We start from the raw sequence: 11,230 nt of genomic DNA on the forward strand, positions 1-11,230 counted from the left end.
GAAGGAAGACAAAATTCTGAATATATATGTATTCTATCATTAAATTTGCATGCAAGGGGCGATGCTGTAGAGTCAAATTGTGGATGGAGGGAAGATTCTTGAGAGACGATTTCTCCAAATAGGACTTTCTATACAGTCCAAACTAGTGAGACAAGAAGATTTGAGGAAATCTTGAAATGGAGCATCGCATTGAAGGTGGCATTTTGTCACCTTCTCCGAGTCCGATGTGGGTGCCCGTCGTTTCGGGGCAAAGTAGGTCCTATTGCTTTTATTCCCTCGCCCCCCCGTCCCGCTCGATCATACCAACCATGGACTTCACATTGACCAAGATGCCCTTTTCTCTTCTGCTTTTTCCTTTTTTTTAAAGATAGACTGTACTGATCGTTAAATACAATTAGACATGTCAAAATTGGTCATAAACCAATTAATTAATCCATATATGATGGGCTGATTGATTGTATGGATTAGTTGTATTCAGTAAATGGGTCGTAAATGAATTTAGAATGGTAATAATATTAGTGTTAAATGGATTCACAGCCCACCTTTATGACTTTCTCTCACATTCACTCGATCTTGCGCTCGCTCACTCCACGTTCTTACCTTGATTTGGATAAGAGTTTTCCTAGATTGTGTTAAATATGAAAGTATTTTAGAAAATATGAGCCGGGTCGGTATGTGTTATCTATGAATCGGATTGGGTATAGGTCACTAGAAAGATTTCTGTTAAACCCCTCTACACTCCACTGATGGCAATGTATATGTATTTCACAAAAAAAAAGTCTATCAATGGGGTCTTTCACAAATTGTGATCTTTTTTCCCTCAATTCTCAATCTACTTTAATCATTTGAATCTAAAAAAACCTTGGTAATTATTAAACTATAACCCATCAAATGTTTAGAGATCATCATCCAAATTTTTCTTTAGTATGAGAGCCATAAAAGATATATTGACATGTATTAACCTCTAGTTTTAGCTCTAAAATTTGTCCAAGATATTCAATGAAAATTTAGAAAAAAAAAATCGCTCCACCAATTGTATATGGCCAAATACAGACAAAAATTCCATTTTTTTTCTATTTTCGATGATTCAAAGAAAAAAAAATATCATATAGGTTTCTATATATGTTACTATGCTACTTACATTTCATGCATGTGATTTTCAGTATCCATACAATGAGTTTACATTGATTAAATAACGTAGCAAAACTTCTCATATCAATTAATATTTCTGTTCCCATTTTCTCTTTCCGTATTTAGACATTTGCAAGTATCTTGGTGATTTACTGGTGAATATTATGTCAAAACAATGATAAATTTAGAAAATTTACATTAGAAAAGTATTACTTGAAAATTTACCCCCGCACCCGGGGCAACTTATCCCGTCCCGGGGGGAAGATGGGGGACGAGATATCCATTCCCGTCCCGTGCCTACCCTCGAGTCGCGTTCGTTAACAATTTATATTTATTATATATAGTAAAATGGTGTGTATATATATATATGGAAGGGGCACTCAGACTAGTCAAAGAGATGGCAGGGGAAAAGGGCCCGCATGCTTTTAAAAGAATCTGCAGGGAATGGTCGATTTCAATCCTCCAATCCCCTTCTCATCTCTTTTCTTTTTCTCTTTTTGTCCTTTTTGGTGCAATAATTTTTACGCAGAATAGATAGATATATAAGATCAGATGAAATTTCTGGAATATTAATGATTGGATGCTGCTCATTCGGTTTTGTTTTTATAGAAGAAATATGCCCTTTTGCACTGAATTGCTAGCAAGTGACACACGTGTATCGCGTATGTACACACCTCACTGTTTCGTCACGTTACCATGACATTGCTACGGTTTTTGAAATAATTGCCGATGGATTCGAGTACAATGCGGTGTCTGGAAAGCGTGATCAGAGAGATTGCTAACGAGAAATCCGCTCAAGATAAAAACACCCGACGGAGTACAAAGAATGGGGAGCCGAGCTCTCACGACATGATTCCAACATCTCGCTTTCGACTCGGACTATTTTCTTTTCTATTTCCTAGAATTTTTTTAGGGAAAATGACACACAGGTTCTTAAACTTTGACTCAATATGTAATGTGGCTCCTGAATTTTTAATTTGTTCAATACGGTTCCTGAACTTTCAATCTGTTCAATGCGGTCCTTGAATTTTTTGTACATATCCACTTTAGTCCCTGAATCATATGAAAATGTTCGATAATGTCCCTGAACTTGGATTATTGAAAGGACAATATTGAACAATTTCATATAGTTCAAAGACTAAGTTAATTTAAGGATTAAGTTGAACATGTACAAAAAGTCAAGGGATCACATTGAACAAATTAAAAGTTCAGAGACCACATTGCACATTGAGCTAAAATTTAGGGACCACATTACACGTTGAACCAAAATTCAGCGATTATTTATGTTGTTATCCCATCTTTTTATAGCTTGGCAACAGATATTCTAATTGAAAAATGAATATTTTAGAAAAAATCTTCCTCTAGGGGTCAACGTTTTCCCTGATTTCGAGCCATGAGGGAAATTTTGCCATACTTAACGGCAACGACATTTCAACCGCCGACGAAGAAGCTAAAAGCAGCAACGTTTCGAGTACGATAATCGTCCGACCATTTTCTGTCCCCTTTCGTACCGGCAAAAACTGCCCTCGTCATCCATGACTCTAGCACCGAATGAATCGGCATAAACCAAACTTCATCAACATCTTTTTTACTTAAAAATGTCCAAAAATTCACGCGCATCTTTACCATTGATTTTAAACAATGCAACTTTAAAAAGTAAAAGACTAAGGGGTTAATACCGCAAAAAATCATAAATTATCACACTTGTGATAAATTCATTCAAAATTAATTTTTTGACAACAAAAAACTCGAAATTGATACATTCGTGACAATTTAACCATCCGTTAAATTGGATTAATACTATAAAAAATCACAAAATGGTAAATCGGCAAATATAGGGGTAAAACTCTAAAGTGATACACCCGTTAACTGTCACGTGTCATCTAATTTTGTAATTTAACAGTAAAATTTAACGGAAACTAATTTGTCACATGTGTACCAGTTCGGGATTTTTGATAATTTAAAAAATTAATTTGAAGTAAATTTGTCACTAATCAATCAGTTCGGAATTTTTTATGGTATTAACTCAAGATTAAACAATCTTAATTAGCAATCGAGATCCGCTATCTCACGAATCAATTGAAAAGCCTCCTCGAGAGACCATAGAAGCGCTCCCGTAAGATGGGAGTTTCGCCTTCCGGACTCGAATTCAGCTCATCACGACCGTTGATTCCTTGGAGGCCTCGCGAAATCAACGGTTGTGGTGCGTTTGACCCGAGCGATGCTCGGTGGTACTTTCGCCTTCGGGAAATTTAGAAAGCGAGGGGATATGAGGCACCAGCTGGCGAGGGAACCGTGACGCCATCTGACGTCACCCCCCGGCATCTACCCCCGTCCGTCGCCGTGCCCACGGGAGCTAAAGTTGCACCTCCCCGTGGCGGAAAATGTCTATCGCTGTCCTTTCCACCTTCCGCTTGTTATGTCCAAATTGCCCCTCCCACCGTCCAGTATTTACTCGCTTCGGTCCTCCCCCGTGATTCTGACTTTGACCGCGATTTACATGTACAAACTTTGGGGCATCTAGAACTCGAATTAAAAATATTTTATTTTATTTGAAAACGAGCAGAACGGACACTGCCATAATCCTACACGTCGAATTGTATGGAACAAAAGTGACATTAAAAGAGATTTTTCTGAGATTTTTCGCACCTCACGTCTGAAAAAAAATATATCGTAATAATCTCGAACGGATTATGTTCTCTCACTACCTCATAATTCACTATATTGAAAAATTCGGAAAATATCTTACATATGTGATTATTGCACGCCACACGAGATCCTTCTTATTGCATTTACACATATTAATAGATCCTCATCAAATTGCTTCTATTTCTATGACAAGCCCGTTCCGTTGTACCAAGTTTATTATTATTTTTTTTGTTTTTGGATGAACGGGTCCAAGAGCGAGGAAAAAGTTTGCAGAAAATTTGTGAAGTCGTTAGATTTGTGACTACCTATATTTACTTTTTAAATTTTTAGGTACATTTATTCTACGAAAAATGAATGATTTGAAAAATTATTCTTCGAAAAATGATCGCTTGTATGGTTTACAAAAATGAATAAATGATAAATATTTTCATCGTTCATAATAATGTCTAGACATAAATTGTTGTTAACAATGAAAACATCTTTTATTGACTAATCATTTCAAGCAAAATAAACGATTATTTTTTGAAAAATATTTTTCAAATCATTCATTTTTCAGAAAGTAAAAGTGCCCTAAAAGATAATTTTTTTTATCCACGAAAGATATCTATCACGTGAGGTTGTGAGTCGAGGGAACACAAACCCCTCTCAATCTCAAACAAGCACGTCGGAACAACGCGGACTGATCTTTTCGATGTCGGATATTTAGTCGGGATCGAACCTCCCTTGCCCGGACGCAAACATTGCCACCGAACACCCTTCATCCTAAGAGACAAAAAGAATCACAAGAGAGAGTCGTACGCTCCCGTTAACTCGAGAAGGGTAGGGATCATCAATGGGAACGAGGACGATGTCGTTGGTGTTGTTTGGAAGCAAAGAAAACGTCCCGATTTCTTACAGCTTCGGTTATTCCCACACTGCACAGTGCACGCAACTAGCGTTTGATCCCAAGTTTCTCTAGAGCTCCCGTCCAAGACGACGAAAGGGAGAGACGTGAGATGTGTTTTGACCTTTTTCGATCGTTGCCCCCCACTCGGCTTCCGTAGGCGTACGTCGAAACAGTGGAAAAAGGAAAACGAAAAAGAAATTCGAGGGGGTGATTGAGTCTCGTTTACGCCAGATGGGTCGTCGTCCTCGTCTTCTTCTTCTTCTTCTTCTGCCTCTGAGACGAGGAGACCCTTGGGGGTCGTGCTTATAAAGAACCAGCACTTTCCCTCTCTCTCTACACCACACACGCACGCGCAGGGTCGAGTTCCTCACCTTTTGTGCGCGGCTTCTTTTATAGGTCTCTCTGTATCTTGTTCTTGTTCCCTCTTGTTTCTTGGTTTTCTCTTGGTTTTCCTTTGGGTTCTTGTTCAGCCAGCTGCTTTACCGGGAGTCTTCTTGTATTTAGAAGAAGTCTCCACACATGGGTCCGTCGAACTGAGCGAGTGTGCGTGTGTGTGTGTCCAAGCGGTTGATGAATCAGTTAGAGCTGGAAGATTTTGAGGGGTTTGAAGAGAGCAGAGAGATAGACAGAGTCAAAATAAGCTGTAATTTCACAGAGCGCCCGAAAGAGAATGGAGAAGGTGAGTTTTGTGAAGAATGGAGTGCTGAGGTTGCCACCAGGGTTCAGGTTCCACCCAACGGACGAAGAGCTGGTGGTTCAGTACTTGAAGCGCAAGGTCTTTGCTTGCCCTTTGCCTGCCTCCATCATCCCTGAGGTTGATGTCTGCAAGGCTGACCCTTGGGACTTGCCAGGTAAGAAATCTGCTGATTTTGAAAAGCTTTTTTTGATGTTCCTGGTTTGATTTTGTGGCACAAATTTTCAGTTTAAGTAGCGTGGAGTTATGTGTACATGCTCTTTTGCAATGCCAGACTGATGGTGATGTATCAGCTAGTTCCTCAGGACATGCTGATTTTCAGGATTTTAAGTTTTCAAGGTCGTATTGTATGACTCTGATTTCAGGTGATACAGAGCAAGAGAGGTACTTCTTCAGCACGAGGGAGGCCAAGTACCCAAACGGAAACCGGTCGAACCGGGCCACGGTTTCGGGTTACTGGAAGGCCACGGGGATCGACAGGCGGATCGTTAGCTCGAGGAGCGATCAATCGGTGGTGGGCTTGAAGAAGACCCTGGTTTTTTACAGAGGGAAGGCCCCCCACGGCTCCAAGACCGACTGGATCATGCATGAATATCGCCTGGTCGACGGTCTAGCCCCCGACACCGCCCTGCCCAAAATGAACTTGAATCAGGTGAGTCGAGTCGGATTGCGCATGCCATAAGGAACTCTTTATTCTACCAAATGTTAGTCGATATCATAATCATCTATTTTCTTTTGCTAGGTATGTCACAATTTTCTTATTGACTCCTGGATGAAATAAGCCGTGTTCAATTTGCTGTGCGTTTTAACCAATGGGTGTTAATATTCCAAAAATTTTTCTTTCAGAGCCCTGTGGTGCCAATGGAGAATTGGGTTCTCTGCCGCATATTTTTGAAGAGGAGGAGCACCAAAAATGATGGCCATAATCACAACATAGAAAGCTCTAGGACTACTACTACTAATGAAGTTAGCAAAGTCGGGGGAAATGGGCTGGTCTTCTACGATTTCATGGCTAGATATAAGACCGACTTGAATCTCGCACCGGGTACCTCGTCCTCGGGATCGAGCGGCGTCACTGAGGTGTCCTCGCACCACGGCGACCGGGAAGAGCACGAAGAAAGTAGCAGCTGCAACAGCTTCCCTTATTCCCGGAGAAAACCTTAAACAATGCTCGATCAGCACTCGAGTCGGAATCTCGGTCGTAATAACCCGTGTCGGTTAGTGTTTTCGAGTACGGACTTTCTCTGCATCTCGCTCCGAGATTATCTTAGGTTCGGGGTCGGAGATGCACGGACGAGGGAAGCGAAGTCGGCGTTTACGTTTCTACTGCTTGTTGCTAATATATGAGAGCCATTTTGTATTAGCTTATGATGGTAGTCGATCATGTAATCTGATTCCCCCCCAAATTTCAATTCTAGTGAGCTGTTTAGTCTCCTCTTTTTCGGCATTTGACCTGTCAATTTCGAACTTCTTGGTGGTGAGCCCTCTGGTGCAACATGAAAAGATGACTTCTTTAAGGACAGCCAAGAAGAGTGACAAAAGATGAATGTTTGCAGAGAGAAGAAGGAACATGATGTTTTTCATATCTAAAATGACTAGCGAACTTTGTTCAAAAGTAGGTGCTCAGACAGCCAAGAGCTGTACTCTTTTAAGGACCCAAAATGGCTCCCATGTTGGTGCTGAAAGTGGATTGGAATCTCCAAGGAGGGGGACCTGTCTGTACAGAAAGTCAATATCCTTCATGGACACTCCACTCCAATCCATGTCATTGAAAAAAGGTTATTAGGGAGAATCTTGTTCAAAGGAAACAACAGACATTCTCAATGTAGTGATTCTTTTCCAGGAAATCTGTTGCAGTTGTCTTCCTCTTTCAACTAACACAAGAAATGTTGCATGGTAGTTAAAGGCACCGAACAGTGAGCAAACAGGGTTGGTTTTGAATTTGGAAGAACTGGTGAGGTTTTAAGTGGTCAGATGAACTATTGTTTTTCTCCTCCTCCTCCAATTTTTTTTTCAAAGGGTTTTTATCAAAGGCGGGCTTGCTCGTCGAGTAACCAGATAGAAAAACGTCATACTGACTTTCTCGTGATAGTCGTAAGCAACAAGATGGAAAATCATATGAATTCTCACGAGAAAATTGTTCAAAAAAATCATAATTATATTGTACGGCGACCAGTTCAGTCTTAAACCTATTGTACAGCGGCCAATTCAGCCATAAACCTTTTAGTGATTTGCTAATTTAGTTCTTTGGCAATTTTTGACCTCAATTACCCAGAAGAATTACATTGGCGAATTGTCAAAAGGTTTATAAGTAAATTGGCAAATCATTTAAAGGTTTATGACTAAATTAGTATAGTTGAAATGTTTAGGACTAAATTGGCTGCCGTGCAATAATTTCATGACTAAATTAGTATAATTAAAAGATTTAGGACTGAATTAGCCGCCGTACAATAGGTTCTGGACTTTTTGGAACGATTATCTCGAATCCTTATTAGTATCTCGGAACGCGAGTTAGAGGCGAGTTTATTTTTCCCCCCTCGTGTTTCGTTTTAAGTGGGACACATACATATGACCTTAAGCACCCTCAATTCATGCGGTCGAAGGCTGCTTCCTTTTTATATATTTTCGAGAAGGAGATCGGTTGCTTGAGCGATCGGGAAACCCATGACATGTATAATCAACCAGACAGGAGATTTGACCTTTTATCAGAAGTGCGAATTAATCTAAAGTTTTCGTGACATAATTGGCCAGCAAATACCAGAGATTAGCGGCGAGATTCTCCCCGCGCTACCTTCCAACTACTTTGCAAAACTTTGACCTCAGCCGCTTCGTTACAATAATCTTTTTTTCTTAAGAGGAGAGAAAGGGAAGGGGAAGGGGGGATTGGCTTTCGATTGCTTTCCGCGTCACGTTACGATCTCAAGTCGAGTTGCTTCGGGCAAGGGGCAACCTCGGTGACAAGAGACCGAACGCCGCCCCCCTTTGATTAATTCCATCCGCAGGAAGAAATTACTTTCGATCTCTTTTTCTCTTCTAATTTTTTTTCTGCGGGGAAAAGAAATCCATTTTAAGCGGATAAATACCGGGGCCAGTGATACGTCCCTCTAAGTTCGCGAGCGGTGTAAAAAAAAAAAAAAGGCGAGCGTAAAATTCATGTATAAGAGTTTTCAGACTCGGGGCGCGCTTGTTTCGCGGAAAAAAAATGAACGATTTGGAAAATGTTTTCCTAAAAATGATGGTTCGCATTGCGTACGGAAATGAGAACAAAAAGATTTCCATCGTCCACAAAAAATATTTAGACATGAATTATTATCTGTAATGAAAATATTTTTTCATTGACTGATTATTTCAAGCGATACAAACGATTATTTTTTTTTTCTAATAATCCATTTGTTTCGCGAAAAATAAATAATTTAAAAATATTTTTCAAAAAATAATCGTTTGTATCAAAATATTTTTCATTATCGATAATTATTTATATCTAAATATTTTTATCGACGATGATAATATATTTTGTTCGTTCATTTTTTTTTTTTTCAATGCACTGCTGAGAGTTGACTTGCTGGGTAACGTGGGCCAACAAGAAATTCTATCGGAGAGTGCCACGTGGACAAACGAGTCGCAAAGGACGGCATCAAATCCTATATATTATTTTGGCTGAATTGTATATAATAACCTTTGTTTAGTAACTTGTACGTAATAATCTTCGATTGCGACGAGGTTAGTCCATATCTGAACAGGAAAAGCATATGAAATTTTGAAATCAGATTCTTTAAGAAAGAAAGAAAGAAAAAACAAAGGAAAAAATAAAAAGAAAATGCCGACCAGAGGGCAAAGTCTCCCGTGACAGGTTCTGTTGGAGTTCCGAACGCCATCACCATTTGCTTGAAACGTGCCAAAAATGTAGAATCCATGTGCTAAGCGAGTTTATAATAAAGGATAACGCGTTCATTTCGCAAAAAAATTAACAATTTTTTTAAAAAATTTTCTACTACGTAATCAATGATTATTCTGAAAGCTTAAGCTAACTCGGGTCCTCCAGCTCTGATACCATATGAGATTTCGTGAAACTACCAATAACTGTTCAAAAAAGGTTAAGCTGTTAGATGAATGCATGTTTTGATGTTTAATTATTCTAACAATTTTTTTTTTCCTTTTGTGGTCAAGTGATATATTGGGCAGTTAAAGTAGTTGGCATTTCGTGTGCCAGACTAAGTCCATGTGTTCGATTCAATCAAAGACAAGACACGACATTCGCATCGGAAATTAGGCGGCTCACAGAGTATCACTTCTTTGATTGCTTGTGCATGGAAAGGGTGCATTACAACTTTTCTAGGTTAGACATCGAATTTGGCTTCGATTGTTCTGTATATTGTCATACATTTAAAACACAAATGTGGGCGCGGGCATGCGACGGACTGATAATACTTGATTCAAACTTGGCACGGGCGGATCTACCCAGCTCCAACTCCTTGCGAGACGGGATTTAAGAGTCGACTAGCTAGCCACTTGTATCATACGTGATAATTTTATGTAAATTTTAGCATCGTGGATAATTTTGACTTCACCAGAGCCGATCACGAATCGCCATGAAGAGAACAAGAGCTCGACTGTCTTTGTAGGCACGGCACGGGGGTTTTCCACTATATGCCAAACGAAAACGGAGTTATGGAGATTGTCGAATAACATTAGGCCTATGAACCCAATCTTCATTCGAATAGTTGAATCCGATGGGACTTGCCAATGTACATGTACTTGCAGTTGGGTTCCATTAATTGCTAACTTGGGTCGTTGGATTCTCAAACGTCGATCACACCGGCCAGTCACGTTATCTATCTGATATAAATTCCAACCAACTTCGACACGTACATTCCCACGAATCGAATAGAGAAAAGTACTAAAAAGTCCTAAACCTATTATAATAGTACTAATTCAATCTTAACCTTTCAATTGTAGTAATTTAATTCAAAACATTTCCACAAATCGCCAATGAAGTTTATATGGTTAATTTTGGCCGGAAATCGCTAATTTAAACATTAGTCGTCCTACGTGGTACGAGCAGCACCGACGTGGACAAATGTTACAATTTTTAAATATTTTTTTTCTTTTTCTTTTTCTTTTTTACAACTATGGTTGGGCGAGGGCATCGTGGCCCTTGTCCAAACTAAGCGAGGGTGTCATGGTCCTCACCTGTGGCCTGTGAGGGCAAAGAGGCCCTTGCCCGTGGCCAACAAGGGCCGCGATGCCCTCGCCCAAAATAAGTGAGGGTTGTTGGCCCTCGCTCGTGGACAGTGATGGTCAGATAGCGATCTCGTCGGCCCACAGTTGGGACAAAAAAGGAAGGAAAGAAAAAAAAAACAAAAAAATGTATTAACAAATCAGAAAAATTTTAAAAAATTATCCATCTCAGCATTGGCCATGCCATGTAAGTTGGCCATCGTCCATGTCAGAGATTTCCAGTTAAAATTGGCAATGTATTACAATTGCAAATTGTCAAAAAATTTAGGGTTGAATTAATATAAGTGCAATAGATTTAATACTTTTTTGGTACATTTTCCAATCGAATGTATACGAGGCCCACCGTGCCTCCTCAAGGTCCATCTTAGCGGGGAAGACGAATCTTTATCTCATTCGAATTTGTGCAACCTAGAAGTATCCAAAGCTTTGGGAATACGAAAGCTGGGATCAAATCCTAGCAAAACTATAGTCCACTCATCACGAAAAGAAACACCTAGGAGTGTTAGGGACCTATACCACACGATCCGCAGCCATGCGACAGCTACAATCACCTACGACATGCCGCTACTTCTACCACTTCTATGTTTGCATAGCACAATACCTAAGTTCACTTTAATTGCGAAACTACAACA

At 39.8% G+C, this 11,230-nt stretch overlaps 1 protein-coding gene across 1 annotated transcript; it reads left to right on the forward strand.

The window, feature by feature from the left end:
- The first annotated feature begins 4,944 nt into the window (after positions 1-4,944).
- On the forward strand, positions 4,945-6,807 carry LOC115680307 (NAC domain-containing protein 83-like). Its single transcript, XM_030604111.2, has 3 exons — positions 4,945-5,517; positions 5,726-6,012; positions 6,207-6,807. The coding sequence occupies exons 1-3, from the start codon at positions 5,337-5,339 to the stop codon at positions 6,522-6,524; spliced, it is 786 nt and encodes a 261-aa protein (XP_030459971.1). The 5' UTR covers positions 4,945-5,336; the 3' UTR covers positions 6,525-6,807.
- The last annotated feature ends 4,423 nt before the right edge of the window (positions 6,808-11,230 follow it).

Source organism: Syzygium oleosum, unplaced genomic scaffold (assembly GCF_021117445.2).
Source record: "Syzygium oleosum isolate NSW1041296 unplaced genomic scaffold, Sole_v2.1 Sole_v2.06, whole genome shotgun sequence".
Classification (NCBI taxonomy): Eukaryota; Viridiplantae; Streptophyta; class Magnoliopsida; order Myrtales; family Myrtaceae; genus Syzygium; species Syzygium oleosum.